Source organism: Trachemys scripta, chromosome 1 (assembly GCF_013100865.1).
Source record: "Trachemys scripta elegans isolate TJP31775 chromosome 1, CAS_Tse_1.0, whole genome shotgun sequence".
Classification (NCBI taxonomy): Eukaryota; Metazoa; Chordata; order Testudines; family Emydidae; genus Trachemys; species Trachemys scripta.
The window spans coordinates 184,624,994-184,641,355 of NC_048298.1; the positions used below are offsets into that span (position 1 = coordinate 184,624,994).

General features: G+C 40.7%; 1 protein-coding gene across 1 annotated transcript in view; it reads right to left on the reverse strand.

Annotated features, from left to right (window-relative positions):
- Positions 1-15,575, reverse strand: part of URB1 (URB1 ribosome biogenesis homolog) — a 79,665-nt gene extending 64,090 nt beyond the window's left edge. The window contains exons 1-8 of the mRNA XM_034770176.1: positions 15,280-15,575; positions 14,064-14,203; positions 11,778-11,929; positions 9,260-9,392; positions 7,002-7,098; positions 5,735-5,820; positions 3,406-3,531; positions 1,332-1,462 (exon numbers count right to left, since the gene is read on the reverse strand). Coding sequence (XP_034626067.1) covers positions 1,332-1,462; positions 3,406-3,531; positions 5,735-5,820; positions 7,002-7,098; positions 9,260-9,392; positions 11,778-11,929; positions 14,064-14,203; positions 15,280-15,415 — 1,001 coding nt within the window. The 5' untranslated portion in view covers positions 15,416-15,575. The remainder of the gene's footprint in view (positions 1-1,331; positions 1,463-3,405; positions 3,532-5,734; positions 5,821-7,001; positions 7,099-9,259; positions 9,393-11,777; positions 11,930-14,063; positions 14,204-15,279) is intronic.
- Between the last annotated feature and the right edge of the window lie 787 nt (positions 15,576-16,362).

Here is a 16,362-nt window from a genome sequence, read left to right on the forward strand (position 1 = left end):
TCCACTAGTTCAGTAACTCCAGTATTAATAATGTTATCATGCAAGAGGTCAAATTCTGCTCTACTCTCATTTTTGCTGGTGTAAATCCAAAGTGACTCCTCTGACATGAATAGAGTCACCCTGGATTTATATTGGGTAACTAAGAATAGACTATAGCTAAAGGTCTCTTACATGATGTACTGTAGCTAAAACAGAGCCCTCATCAACACAGTATCACTGAGATATTCCAAAAAATATTCTAACCAAATATCACAAACTTAAAAACATAGAATTATAGCATTATATTAAACTGGAAAATATTTTTCTGTAGTCCCCCCTTATTAAGATCAGTCACGGCATTGCAGATGGCTTCTTCTAAACGACCCTGAGCAAAGTGAGAATGTTGCAAATGCCAAGGGAACAGCTCTTCAAATTTACCCCAAAGCAAGAAAACAATTTGCGTGAATATGAGTTATAAATGGACTTCAGCCAAATGGTTTGTCTAGCAATGAAGCACAACATCACTGTACCCACCTCCCTCCATGGAAACATAAAAGTTTAGATTATTTTCCCTGTTGGTCATAAACTGGGTGCATAAGTATTTTATCCAGTAAGCCAACAGTGACTGTGAGACAAATGAAAAAGCTGGTCAGGTGTTATGAACCAAATTCTAGTGCCACTGAAGTTAATAGCAAAACTCACATTAACTTTAGGGGGACAAGGATATGTATTTGTAGTTCCATAAGCCAGTAAATTAAAACAGACACTTCGGCGTGGCAAGGTCAACATTAGCAATTTCATCTTTGTTACTTTATGCTAACATAAATGATTTGAGGTCTGGGAAAACCACCGTACAATGAAAGACTTAAGGTACTTAATCTATTTAGCTTCTCAAATACCTCATGGTTAAGAGGCAACTTAATCAGTCTATAAGAACCTGTGCAGACAAAAGCTACCTGATCCGAGAGGGATCCCTAATTTAGCAGACAAAAGTATGAGATCCAATGGCTGGAAACTGAAGCTTAAAAAATTCAAACTGAAAACATTTTTAAACAGGGAGGGTAATTCTTGGAACAGATGCCTAAGGGATGTGGTTGATTATCCATTACTTGAAATCTTTTAATTGAAATTGGATGTCTTTCTAAAACATACGCCTTAGTTCCACACAGTTATTGAGCTCAATCCAGGAATTACTGAGTGAAATTCTATGACCCGTGTATGCATGTGGTCAGACTAGATGACTAGAATGGTACCCTTCTTTCCTTAAAAATCTATGAAATACAGACTGGAAACCCAATGGCCCCTTCCTCCCCCCGAAAATGAATATAGACAAAAAAGCCCTGGTAATTCACCTGCCAGACGTGCCAAGGCTTCGATCATAGAAATTAATGCCATGTTTCAGAGAACAACACAGGTCCATTAAGAAGTTATGAACCAGTTCTCTTACCATGACCTTTCCTGCCTCTTCAGGATCTTGAGTAATCTACAGTGTACAAGAGAATTGTGAAAAACAAACATTTTAATTGTTAGTTTAATGACAGAAAAATTTACAACAAATTCACTTTTATCTGTATTTTATACAGCTTGATTTATACACAGACAACTCCTACTTCACTCACTTTAGTTTTTGGTTAAGTTAACAAGGCAAGTTTTAACCTGTGTATTAAACACATTCAATAATATAGGATTCCTTCTATTCATAGGACTCAAATTGCATACCTTGGGAGTGTTTTTATTAATTACAGGGCATTGCCACCTAGGGCTTTCTGGCAAGAAATAAGGACAGTAAAAAGAACCATGCCAGATGAACAAAGTGAAAAATGAAGCTAAATTGAGATGTAAGTATGTCACTTTTATAAAGGGATTATGGCCAAACAATGTGCTGGCACCATAAAAATTAAGATTTAAAAATTAATTTGAAATGTCTACTTTCAGCCTTACTACTAAAAATCAGTGCAAGAAAGCTGTCATAGAAATCACAGATGCTATCAGCATGAAGCATACAAAACAAATAACATGTTCCTTGGGCCAATTTTGGGTCAAGATGTTGGCCACACCGAGAACAATTTTAATACAGTACATGAAAGATGTCCTGCACATGCTAACTCTTCAGGGATGAAAAAGCATGAATACCATTACAGATACAGCACAAAAATGAGAGGAGAGAACAGACCAGCAATATTTATCAGGTCAATGTCTGGTTACTTTAACTCTTTAGATATGGCAGAGTTTAAGACTTCTGCAAATGCAAAATTCATTGGCAAGTTATTGTTGGGAAATCACAAAACCTACTGACAAAGCAGCAGTTTGATCCACACTGCAACAGTGTGAATAATTCACAGCTCAAACTTATGTAGAGTCATATGTATGCATGGCTCTGTATTAAACACTTAATGGAAACAGGTCCTTGCCAGGAGTTTACAGGCTTCTTATAACCTGAACTGCATATACTGTAGGTACCAGGATAGGAGCTGACAAAGAGACAGCCCATTAATGGTAGAAGTTTTCATGGAGAGAGTTGGTCTTTTAAAATCTATGGATACTGATATAAAGGCCCGATACAAAGCCCATTAAAAGCAATGGGAGTCTTTCATTCCATTCCATAAGCTTTGCATAAGGTCCTAAGACAATTTAGATATACCACATCTCAGATATTTCCATTACACAAAAGTGGAACTAAAAGATAACAACCCGTGTAATTCTTGTTATGTAAAGTAAAAACAAAGTGACTTACGCAGCAGCAATGCAGTGCTAGCAGGTACTAGGTTTCAGAAGAATGACTCTTAACTCATTAAAGACAGTTTTATACAAGCGTAACGTCATTTGCTGGTGGAAGCAAGAGCAGAATCAGCCCCAGAGATGAGGCTGCTCTTTATTCTGGGGCATTATTTCAGAGTCAGCCCAGTCTGATGTATGGAAACTGGGTACATGGAAAGGATATTGAGAGAGGCACTGCACAGTCTAGTCTTTGCTCTCTCCTGCTCCGTCTTGCCCTAATGCAGGAGCAAATTCTTCCTGGCAGTCAAGCAGAGAAGAATGCTGAAGTATCAGCATGCCCCAAAGGCAGCACTTCTGCTCTGGAGCTCCAGAAATTGGGGGACAGAAAAGAGAGCGCCCCAAAGCGACATGAAGGTAGAGGTCCCTCCACACCCTTCAGGCAATCAGAAAAAAGGGGCAGCCCTACTGCCACTCGTCCTAGGACTGAAGCACTAGTAGTCTCCAGCCCAGGCAAGTCATTTGTTGGTTTCTTTAAAGCAGCATATGGCATGGCTCTCTCCTCTTCTTGGGATCATAAATAGAGATAGCCCTAGCCCCACCTGTCTATTCCTCCTGTTTGTAGGCTGCACAGATTCAAGCAAGGAGAGTGAGGAAAGAGGCACGGGATAGGGAATTAGGAGAAACATCTTACGAAAGAAATTACCAGACCTTGACATCCTCAGTGCTGACATCGGTAATCCCATTCCAACGGTAAAGAGAAGCAATGTGACTTAACACTTCCACAGTAAAAAAACGCACCTTCTGCGTCTTACTGATACTCTTATTTTGAACCACCTGAAAACAATAAAAAGAAAGTATTTTGTATATTGCAAATTATAATGAAATGGAAAATAATAGTCTCCATCACACCTTGCACTGGTATTGCTTTTGCGCATCTCCCTCTCCTCTACTAGAACAGAAGCGTTTCCCCTTTTCTCCTTGGCTTGGGGAAGCAGCCCTCTCCCACCACTCCCCTTCTTTCTTGGCTAGTGTACTGCGAGCAGCCTCTCCTGTTTCAATCTACTTTAAGCACTGAGCATATTAAGTGTTTGCAGGACTAGAGCCACAGTTTGGACTAAGGAGCTTCCAGCACCTTTGGAATGCCAAAACCCCATTAGCTCCAGACAAGGAACTGGAAAGCTATTAGAAAAACTGGCAGAGCTTCCTAGCTCTAGAATCTGAAGAGGAGGGAGTGTTAGCTACACAGAGAGTTTGTGTATGTTGAAGGCTCTACTCTCAATACAGGAGCTGACAAAATCCACTGGGGGAAGCTGGCAAGAGTTGTTACCAGAGTAATCCAATGAATGCACCAAGCAGATGTTAGCAATGGCAACTGGTTTGCTCCAGGCTAAGAGTTAAGTTTTGCAGAATCAGAGTCTTCTGCAGCTCTACAGGACCTGAGCTTCAATCAGACCTTCAGGGGACACGTCTGACTTTTGGAGAACCAAGAGTTTTGGTTAAGCAAGATTTGGATAGCTGAGGCTTGTTTGTAGCTGCAGTTCAAGGAATTTACAAGCTCTATGGGAAAATCTGAGGTGCATATAAATTTCACACAACAAACAGTTCCAGATGCCTCCTCCCCACTTCCCTACTGCAAAAATAACCATAAAAAAACAAAACCTTGCAGCAAAAGTAAATGTAAAAAATTACTGTGAATATAGCATTAACCCTGTAACATCCAGCAAGGAAATTCCGAAAATTAATGGTTTTTCCCATAATGTTTTCTCGGCTTCATTTTTTTATTCCTGTTTTCCTTGTTAAATTTTAAACTTTGTGTATTATGTTATTAACTCAACCATGATACATACCAGAATAAGATATGCCACACAGACAAGCTAACAATGCAGGAGAAAAATTCATTTCTGTAACTCCCTGATTTCTAAGGTCCTGATTTTGCAGTCACGATGCTAGCTTTTTTAAAGTTTAATGTAAGGTAAACAAAAGCACAGTTTTCATTTATATTGTTAGTTACCCTTTCCTGTTAAGTTTCTTCCATATGGAAAAGGGACAGAAGGGGCAACAGAGCTCAAAATGTGGAAACTGCTGATACACAAGGGGATATGGCCAAAGCAGCTGAAGACAACTGATTCTACAGCAATTCTCAATGACTTCTGTTATCAAGCTTCCATAGCAGCCTTGATGTAACTTAAATCTGCTTTCCCCACCCCATGTGAGAAACAGGCAACATGACATCCCATCACAGAACCAACTTCTCCCTTCTCTTTCAATGGGTTTATGTGGCACATGGAAAGTAGTCTTCCCTGCAGCAGCTTTCCTGGATGTAGCCCTGGGTTTTTACTAGAAACCTTCATTATAAAAGCCACCATTTTCCTCTTGTCCATCAAGAAACAGCTTTGCCTGGCAGACTAAATCACTAGCCCCAAATCAGGACACTCCCAGTCTCAACTGCAAGCAGATCCAGACTGCAACAGTTATCTCTAGTCATGAGGTCAGGATGAGGGATGCTACAGAACCCTATCAAGACTATGTCTTTAATTGGAAACCTATGGTAAAGGGGCTTCACCCACCAGACAAGGACAATTCTCTGCACCCCATTTGCCCCAACAGCCCCCAATATAAAAGCTCTGTTCCTTCTAGAAGTGAGGCAGTGTGTTCAATAGCTAGATTTTCGAAGTAAGAGTAATAACTTATTGCAGATTTATACCACCCCACTTCTCCAGGAGGTAAGTGAGATGGGATGTATGAGAAACGTTACATACAAGCAGTAAGTAGCTTTTAAATTCAGCCGCGTAATCATTTAATTTAAAATTCTACTTAAAAAATATCACATTAGAAGCTTTAACCCTGAGACAATTTTATGGCCAACATATAAACCCCTGATGAACAAGCTCAGCAACAGAAATGCTGATGATTCTTTGCAGCACAATGCCAGAGTAATAAATAGGTGTATATTCTTTGGGAATGCATTGCAAAGCTGTCTTCAGTAGCAAGAGAAACAGAAAGCAAGAGACAAAGCCATTTCAAGGGCATACAACACCTTTGTTCCCAGTGTGGAAAACAGAAGATTGATAGTAGAAACTTTATCTTCCTTTAATCCAGTCCTAAGAATATCTGGAATGAAATCTAAGAACATATTTCAAATGTTAGAGTCGTGATCTGAGGACAAGCAGCATTTGACTATGAAATTAATTTCAGGGAATTTGTACTTGTTTGTCCTCAATGTCATGTCACTCATCTCTGTGTTGTATTTAAAGATGAACAAAAATACCCGTATTAGCATGCATGGTGAACAGATAATACAGTGATAAGCAAACTGCTGTAATATTGCCTTTTATGAAATACCTATTGTAAGAATTATTAGGCAGTTAGTTAGCTCAGTTATTATTATTTAATATTTATATTGAGCTAGCGCCTAGAGACCTCAATCGGGTCAGAGCCCCATTGTGCTAGGCTCTGTGTAAACATATAGTTAGTGACAGCCCCAGCCCTGAAGGACCTACACTTATTGAAGTCAATGGGATTAATTATAGGGTCTGATCCAAGGTCCACTGATATCAACAGGAGTATTTCCATTAGCGTCAATGAGCATTGGATCCAGTTCTTAGTATGCTACATCAAGTGCATAGATAAGTCTTTTCAGAAGCAGACCCTAAATTAGCTAAAAACCCTGATTCCTTCTCTATTGCAATTCTGTGAGCTATTCTATGTGGGGCTAGTACAGCTGCCTCTTCCTCAACATACGGAGTTTGTACAAACACCCTCTGATGGCACTTCCCTGCAGAGCCCAAATGAAGGGCTTAAAGGGGTAGAGCAGCCAGAGACAGTGGCCATTTGACCCAAGGACAATCCATTCTAAGGACTTACACGGGCCTTGCACAGGCTATCTGCACAGGGATGAATTTCACTGTGTTCAAAAACTAGATCTTGCCTGATTTTTAAACATTTAACTTTAAAAGAAGGCAGCACATCCAATGTTACTACATTCTGAAGAAGTTTAAAAGCCATAAAGTCTCCTCTGTCATCTGATCTTTGTGATTCTGAAGGTACTATAAGCTTATTTATCACGAATTGGGTCATCTAGGCCTTCCTATTTACCCTGCAATCTCTTTGCAGTCAACATAAGCAAGACCATGACCGTTATTTTCAGCCAGTACAGCCAAGTGTTTCGGAAAGCATAAGCTTATTTAAAATCAGTTTTTAAAATTGAATTTCCTTTGTCTTGTCAATGCTGTTTAATTGGTTCATATTTTTAAATGTGATCTTTAAAAGATACTCCTTTAACAAAAGCAGTAATTGTTAAGTACCTTTTAACTCTAGCACTTGTACTAGGATAGTGTTGTCACCAGCAATTAAAAAGGAGAGAGCAAACTGAATATATGCCATACGGACATCTGGTTTCCCCTAAAAGAAAATTAAAAGACACTTTTAGCATACAGTTTGTACACAATTGCAAAAATTTTACAGCAGCAGTTTGTTATCATAAAATATGTAATAAGTTGTATAGATATGTTTTATATAAACACATCCCCAGTATATTACTCTGATAAACTACACGAGTTTGTCAACCACAGTCTATTAACCTGTGGAGATTACTTTCATATCTTAGCATCTAGTTAGGAAGGCTGGTTGGTTCACTAATTTTTCAATTTTGAATACCTGGGCTAGGTCACAAATGATAAATTGTTTGGCAGTCAGACTCTAATCCCCATTTACGCACATCACCAAACCACCAGAGATTGCTGAGCTACTCAGACAAGCCAAGGACCAGACTAACGGGGAGCTATTGCTCAGGACCAAGGTGTATTGGCAATGCTACAGAAACTGACAGGAGTTCTGTCCGCATAAAGGCCACAGGATCTGACTGTAAATTAGAATTATTTTTAAAGATTAATTATTTAACTTCCATCTGGAAAATGAAATCCCTAGCCCTTTAGCGCAGTAATTCTCAACCAGCGGTACGTGTACCCCTAGGGGTACTCACAGGTCTTCCAGGGGGTCAACTCATCTAGATATTTCCCTAGTTTTACAACTGGCTACATAAAAAGCACTAGCAAAGTCAGTACAAACTAAAATTTCATATAGACAATGACTTGTTTATACTGCTCTATTATACGACACACTGAAATGCAAGTACAATATTTATATTCCAATTGATGTATTTTATAATTATATGGTAAAAATGAGAAAGTAAGCAATTTTTCAGTAACAGTGTGCTGACATTTTTGTATTTTTATGTCTGATTTTGGAAGCTTTTAAGTGAGGTGAAACTTGGGGGTACACAAGACAAATCACACTCTTGAGAGGGGTACAGTAGTCTGGAAAGGTTGAGAGCCACTGTGTTAGTATATGTCATTTAAACTATATGTAAAAATCCCCAAATTAAATATAATTACTGGGGTACAATGTGAAACAACTTTCCCTTTAAAAGTGACTTGTAAAAAGGGGGAAAGAAAAGAAATAGCAGTGGGGACATGAAAGATTTTGTCAAAAAATTAGGGAGTTTGTTGCTTTTCTGCTTGATTTTTACATTAGAAATTCAGGCTTGGTCTATCCTGAGACACTATTACAACTAGAGAATTAGTGAAATGACGACATCATAATGGAGTGAAATCTGAACAACTGAGAAGAGGAGGAATTTTCAGGCACTGTCTGAAACTCTGTTTTGGTTAATAGTATCTAATTTACTCCCATGACTAATGAACATGTTGTTAAATGAATATCCTGGATAAAGATTTAACACCCAAGTCCTTCAATTAAGATGTGAGAGCTCACAAAGGTAGATCCTGCAGCAAAACCCCACACTTGACACTCCTAATAACTTAACATTAAAAAAACCCAACCGATTTTCCCCTAAAACCATTAATTACAATTTCCAAAGCAGAGTGTCGTTTTTTCATAAATATTGGGTGAAATCCTGGCCCCACTGAAATTGATGGCAAAACTCCCACTGACTTCTACAGGACCAGGATTTAACTTGTTAATTTTAGAACTGGACAATTTCCACCCCTCTGAAACATAAATTAAAAACATTAAAACATTGCCTTTGCCTTCATTCCATTCTAGCCTTAAAATGTCATCTAATGGCAGTTCTTTCCTATGGCCACCAAACCACATAATAAGCCATGATGCAGTTTCATAACAAACTAGGTCACCCAATACTATGGCAGCAAAACTCAACCAGTTTTCCCTATGGTATTATAATCTTCAGGCGCTCCACTTCATCAGGGTAGCAGAGATCAAGCAGGCATGGAAATGAAATGAGCAACTCCTATGGGTGCCAGGACTTTGTTACACAAGATCTCCCATAACGACAGACACTTAGAAACATTCATGACCCCTGGGCGTTTCCCATTTAAGTGAATGGGAAACTGTTCATAGATCAGCGCTAGTGCCTATTATAAACAATCAGACAGAAAAGGGGAAGGAAGAGGTGGAGAAGCAGCAGTGGATGAAAATACAGTGGAGTCGCATTAGCAAGTTTACTTTAAAAATTAGCAAAAGTAAACCGAAGATACCTCCAGGCCAGCTCATCTGACCCCTGCAGATACTTTGCTCACTTTACCTTCTTATCTCTTTTCTTCACTAATCCAGGCAGGAATTTATTATTAAAATCAAAATGGCTATAGACATCCCTTGCAGAATCTGGCCCCTGTGCCACCATGGCCGACAGCAAGGTGAGGCATACTCGAGTCATCCTACGTGAATAGGGGGGAATGCATGTTATTGGAGGAATGATGGTTACACAGACGTTATAATGTGAGAATTTATACCTCTCAAATCATCCAGCCACAACTTCCACCAAAGTCAGTGGGAGTTGCAGGCACAGAACAGCACTCGGAGTCTGTCCCAACGTGAGTAAGCAAGCACAGTCCGGAAAGCTAAGCTCTAACCACACTGAACCTGATCCTGTATTCCTACTGCATGCAAAGCTCTCACAGTCCAGGGAAGCCCTGGCTCAATAAGGAATGCAAGATCCAGCATCTTTACAAAGCAACCACTGTTATTAATTTAGGCAAAATGCACGTGACTTTTCCCTAATTCTGGCCAATCTTATTTTCATATTGCTTGTTTTAAAAAGTATGTTTCTCACATCAAGGCCCTGAGCCTCCAAATTCTTATGCATGTGCTTAACTTTAGTATGAGGAGCAGAGCCATTGGAACTACCCTTGGCAGTAAAGTTAAGCACCAACATAAGTGTTTACAAGATGGTGCCTTAATTCATTCCTATAAAATTGTTTGTATTATTATTGCTTATTATTATTTTCTTTGTTAAAGAAAGCAGAAAAAGAGCTGTATTCCTGTCACTGGACCAAACCCTGAAGTCCTTACTAGTTTTCATTCAAATTTTATACTCAGTCCTTACTCACTGACTGGAGTGGAAATCTATCTGAGTAATGAAAGGAAAAAGTCAGAGGTACTGATGTAGAGGGAGTAGGCATAAGGAAAAGTACATCTACATTGTTCCTATCAACTCAGCTTACACACACACAAATATACTGGGAGGCTGGATGTTGATGTTCCAGAATAAGGGGGAGAGTGCCGGAAATGAAGGCTCCAATCCCTGCATCCACTGTCAATAGGATTTTGCTGTTAACTTCAAAACTGGGGCCATAAGGGCCTGATTCTGCAGCCCTTTCTGGTGTGTGAAGACATGCCATTATTAATGGCTGCAGGATCAAGCCCTAACGTTCCAATAGGGGGGATGGATAGCTCAGTGGTTTGAGCATTGGCCTGCTAAACCCAGGGTTGTGAGTTCAATCCATGAGGGGGCCACTTAGGGATCTGGGGCAAAATCAGTACTTGGTCCTGCTAGTGAAGGCATGGGGCTGGAGTCGATGACCTTTCAAGGTCCCTTCCAGTTCTAGGAGATAGGACATCTCCATTAATTTAATTTAGAAATGTTATCATTCATAAAAAATCCTGAGGAGAAGACGCATACAAAGCAGAGATCCTGCCTCCATATGCCACAACAACATGACCTCTTTATGCTTCAACTGGACAACATACATTCTCAGCAAATTATTGTAATCATTATATTCTATGCCCCATTGGTGCAACTGACACATGAAAATAATTGTTTTGTGACTGCCAAACCCCTTGGCTTTTCCAGTTGGCCAATGTAGCCAAAAGTCAAAATACCCTATCTGAAATTCAACAGGGCTGTTTCCCTTAAGCAAGCTCTAGAAGGATTTCTCCAATAGCTGTATTTTGGGGTCATTATTATGAGGGTACATTATTTTGTTGGTAGTGTTATTGGAGCCATGTTTATCCCAGGATATTAGAGAGATAAGGGAGGTGAGGTAATATCTTTTATTGGATCAACTTGTGTTGGTGAGAGAGACAAGCCTTCAAGCTTACACAGAGCTGACGAAGAGCTCTGAATGCAACAGACAGGGTCCTTGCACCAATAAGCACCTTCCCTCATCCAAATGACACACTGGGATGTAAAGCAAGAACCACTCAGCAAACCTCAACTGCCATGGAGGGACAAAGCAGAAGAAATGGTTGTGGAAGTACCTCCTTTGGACTTAGGTTATAAATAAATTAAGAAATAAATTCAATCAAAACAATTAGTTGTCACATTTAAGAGACAGAGAAAAAGGTGTCGAGGAAAAGTTGGGCTAATGGAGAAATTCTATTACAAATGCGTCGACATTTTGTGAAAAGACTAGGAAAAAGAAGCAACAATCAAACTCAACACTTCTTGCCATCACCATGGTGTTCTGCTCAGCTTCGGTGAGCAATAGAAAAGGAAACCTCTCTCTACACCTCAAGCAGGTTTCATATCACAAACGACATAGTTAGGGTAAACAAAGCAAGCAGAGGAAGAGAATGGAAAATTACAGACTTAGATAAAGTCAAGTGCAGGGCTACTCCCTGCAGCATTCCTGCAAACACTTATATGTATGTGCCTAAGATTATACACTGTGAGCAGTCCTCCTAAAGTCAGTGGGACTCCTCACATTGCAAACAGTCCAGCACATTCTTAAGTCTTTGCAGGATGGTGGCCCGAGGTAGCATATCGGGACTACGTCACAGCAACCAACACAGGTTCTCACTCTGGTATGCACTAGACTTACCTGTGACTTTCAGAATACAAAGCAGCATAGATTAATTTCATATAGCTATTAATCAACTTCTTTACTATGTTCATCCCCACAACAGAAAAATGGGACAGGTCACTTGCTGTTCTCAACAAGATGGCTTCCAAAGCTTGAAAAATTAACAGCATCTGCAAAGTTCAGAGATATTTTAAAATATTGTTGCCATTACTTTCCTCAAATATCCCTATACAAGCTAAATAAGAACATTAGAACAGTAAACATCATAAATAATGAGTAACTGTGCAACAAGAGGAAATGCTTCCAAATGTGAAACTCAAGGTAACACACTGATTCTCTTCCAGATGGTTAACACTGAAATAATATGCTTGGGCAGAGGCTTCCATACTATGGTCTATGAATCACTACTGAGCAGCGAAGAGGTGGCTGGTCACATGGTACCAACTCTTCTTCTTGTTTCCAGCTGCAAAAGTCATGAAATTCAGTGTTGATAATGGTAAGACAAAGTACATCATATAGAATCATTTAAACTACTCATACACTTACTGTATTCTAAAGTAGTTGTAACCAATAAAGATTAAGACCTAGGCCTCAATATGGACAGCACAATTAAAACATCTGCTTATAGTGCCGCAGCATTCAAGAAAGGAAACAAGACACTAGGATGCACATGTGGATGGAATGGAAAATAATACTCAAATATACAGTAGAACCTCAGAGTTACAAACACCAGAGTTACAAACTGACCGGTCAACCACACACCTCATTTGAAATCGGAAGTACACAATCAGGCAGCAGAGACCAAAAAAAAAAAAAAAAGCAAATACCGTACAGTACAGTTTTAAATGTAAACTACTAAAAAATAAAGGGAAAGTTTAAAAAAAAAAAAGATTTGACAAGGTAAGGAAACTGTTTCTGTGCTTGTTTCATTTAAATTAAGATGGTTAAAAGCAGCATTTTTCTTCTGCATAGTAAAGTTTCAAAGCTGTATTAAGTCAATGTTCAGTTGTAAACGTTTGAAAGAACAACCATAATGTTTTGTTCAGTTACGAACAACCTCCATTTCCGAGGTGTTCATAACTCTGAGGTACACCTCTACCTCGATATAACACTGTCCTCAGGAGCCAAAAAAATCTTAACGGGTTATAGGTGAAACCGCATTATATCGAACTTGCTTTGATCCATAGGAGTACACAGCCCCACCCCACCCCCCGGAGCACTGTTTTACCATGTTATATCCAGCTTCGTGTTATATCGGGTTGCGTTATATCGGGGTAGAGGTGTACTACTGTAATGCCATTATATACAGAACTCAAAAACTATACCTAAGCCCCAATACTGCACTGAGCTCCTCAAAGTGAAACCCTAAATACACACACAACCCTACTGCAGCATCAGGGCCTTACAAATTACAAACTCTGTGTTTTATCAGTAGGTGGAAGAATATCTACACAGCAAGCAGCTGACAAAGCAAGACACAATGTATACATAGTTTTTCTGTTATGTAGACAGAGAGGATACTTTATTAAAGAGTGGTAGCCGTGCTAGTTTGTATCAACAAAAACAACGAGGAGTCCTTGTGGCACCTTAGAGACTAACAAATTTATTTGGGCATAAGCTTTCGTGGGCTAAAACCCACTTCATCAGATGCATGGAGTGGGTGCCACAAGGACTCCTCATTGTTTTTATTAAAGAGATTGTTTATTGGAAGTTAATAGGGGCTCTATCAGCTTTAATCAGTTGTAAACAAACTCTTCTTTACCTAAATTACTAATAACGCCTCACATAATTAGCTGTAAGAGAATTCTATAAATCCAGTTTATTGGTCAGTATTTATGCTCTTTGTTTATGTTTTGCATTTCTCTCAGCTCAGACAATAAGTTTTACCTTCAGGTTCTTAATGCTGCAATAGCTGAATATCACACACTACAAAGGAAGGCTTATTTATCTAATAACAAATGCTTTTATTAGATTTGTGTGTGCGCATGTGTGTATAAACATTTCTATTGGTCTTGAGTTTTATAAAAGCTTTTCTTAACAAAATTCAAAGGCCTCAGTACTACAGAGCTTGACTTCAATGGGACTATTCAGAATACATTAGGTTTAGCATGTGTAAGAGGCTTTGCAGGATGCCTTTACATTTTATGACAAACTTATAAGGCCACTGACAACTTAACCGATTTTTCTGCTCCTCAGATCTCCAAATAAATTATTTTATTCTGTGTTTATACAACAATTATTAAACGTTCTATTCAGTTCACACTCTGCTGTTCATTACAAATGCAATGCATGTGGACAACTTACTTCACTTTCAGGCCTTCTTTCACCATCCAAAAGTCTGAAAATTTCAGCACACTCCACAGAAATTTTTATATATCCCTCTACTACATCATATAGTTCAGTAGATGGTAATGTTTTAGCTGTAGAGACGAAGTTTTCTAAACCTGAAAGAAAACAAGCATTTACATCTGTAATCAAAAGCATGCTTTTCAAATGACAGATATAACCTTTATTCCAGATTCACAAACTCTGTACACTGCATTATAATTTGTCAGGGTTCATGGAAGAAGTGTCTGGTATGGAGAACGTGACATTCAGCATGGGAAGAAACTTAGACCAATATCATCTACTTGTTAACATTTTCTTTCTCACTTTATGTTCATCTGAGTGCTAGGCATATTGCTGCCAATCCAAAGGTACATTCACTAATATAGAATGGGAACGTTACAAGAGCACAATGCAACCAACTACCCTTCACTGAATAAATCCCCACAAAGGACAGAATTTATCCAAGAATATTTCTACCCTGAACATTGAATTACTTCATATCATTTCAAGCTCATTTAAACATGCAAAAACTGCAAAATAGTTTTAGCGAGTAATAAAGGTGCCCTCCCCCCCTTTTTTTTGCATAAGATACAGGAATACTTGTATAGTAAAGAAAATATACATAATGCACCTACCTACATCCAAGGCTGCCAGATGAAAAAGTAATATATATATAGAGAGAGAGAGAGAGAAAATGCAAAATCTTTGTGAACAGTAACAGCGAGCGACTCACAGTACAAATGCAACAATAATTCATTTATTACTGGGGCACCTGCACTAAACAAGCTCCTAGGTGTGGGTCTCAATCCCCCCGCCCCTCCCCGCAGGGATGGGCCATAATGCATGAGATCAACATGAACGGAACCGTAATACACTTGGAGCAGCACGGGGAGCAGTGCAGTGTGCCCGGACCTGGGAAATAATGCAGGACGGGGGGGGGGCGAACGCAACAGGAACTCAGCACACTTTAAAGAGTGCAAAGACAGCAGCACGAGGGGGCGATGGCCGGTGACAACTCAAAGAGCAGCCTGGGGACACCCCAGGCTGGTGCCCCGTCAGTGCCAGTTCAAGGACAGGGGCAGCAGCAGCACGGGGGAGGGGGGTAGTAATGCCCCCAGCAGCAGCAGTGACGGAAGCAGGCTCCCCCGCGGGAAGCACGTGTAATTCGAGCCCAGCTCCCGCCCCGGCTCACCCTTGATCGCGGTCTCGGGGTCCCGCAGCAGAGATTTGAATTGGGTGCCCGTGAATTCCCCCTCCGCGCCGCGGGCTCTCTTGGCCTCCGCCGCCCGCGGGCCCGGCGCCGAGCTCTTTCGCTTGTGGGCGCCCATCGCGCCGGCCTCCAGGCTGCGCACAGCGGCTACACGCGGCGGGCTGGTCCGGCCTGTGCTCTCCCGGAAGCGGCCCGCGTCCGCTTCCCTGCTCGGTCCTCTGGAAACTGCAGCCCGGCAGCGCCCCGGCCCAGAGCGCTCAGGGCTGGCTGAACAAGCCCCAGGCTGTCTCCCAGCCCCGGGGGGGGCCACGCGCCCCTGCCCTCCCTTCCCCCCTTGGACATCCACCCCCACGCCCAAGCCCCCTCTAGGCCACCCACATTCCACCTGAGTACATCTACCTAGGCCCGGGCGGAGGCAGGGAATTAGGCCCCACTGCAGCTTTAGGCCTTCAGTGACTAGTCCATCAGCCTGCAAGGGGGAGCCCAATGTGTGCTCACAGTCAGAGCAGCTCTCATTGACAGGCATGATGTTAAACGACCAGCGGGCTGGTCCCGTTAGGGCTCGCCTCCCACCATTGCTCACACCAGTGTAAGCAATTGCAGGACGTTTTAGAAAACGTTCCCCACAAGCTTCTGAGAACACCAAGGAAATTCCCCTAAAGATCCTGCTTTCTGGTTATTGGCTAATCCAACAACAACAGCAAAAATCAGTGGAATCCAGTGGGTGTCTGTTTCATTCTTCTTCAGTGAGAAGTGCAGGGCCATCCTTGCAGGAAAGGTTATCGCAAAAATGTGTGTCTGGTATTTCATCAGAGAGACATTTTGTACAGACTGCTTTAATCTTAATCCCTAAAGCAGGGCTGATACTGAGTGTTGTCTTATTCTTCAAAGAGTCCAGCTAATTTCAATTGGACAACTCAGCAAGAGTAAGGGCAGCAGAATTGGGCCCTAAATCAGGGAGCTGAAACATCTCTTACTCATAAGTACAACAATATGAGAATTGGGGGGAGGGGCATATTCCACCTGTCACTACTTCACTGTCCTGTAAATATCTATCTGTTAACA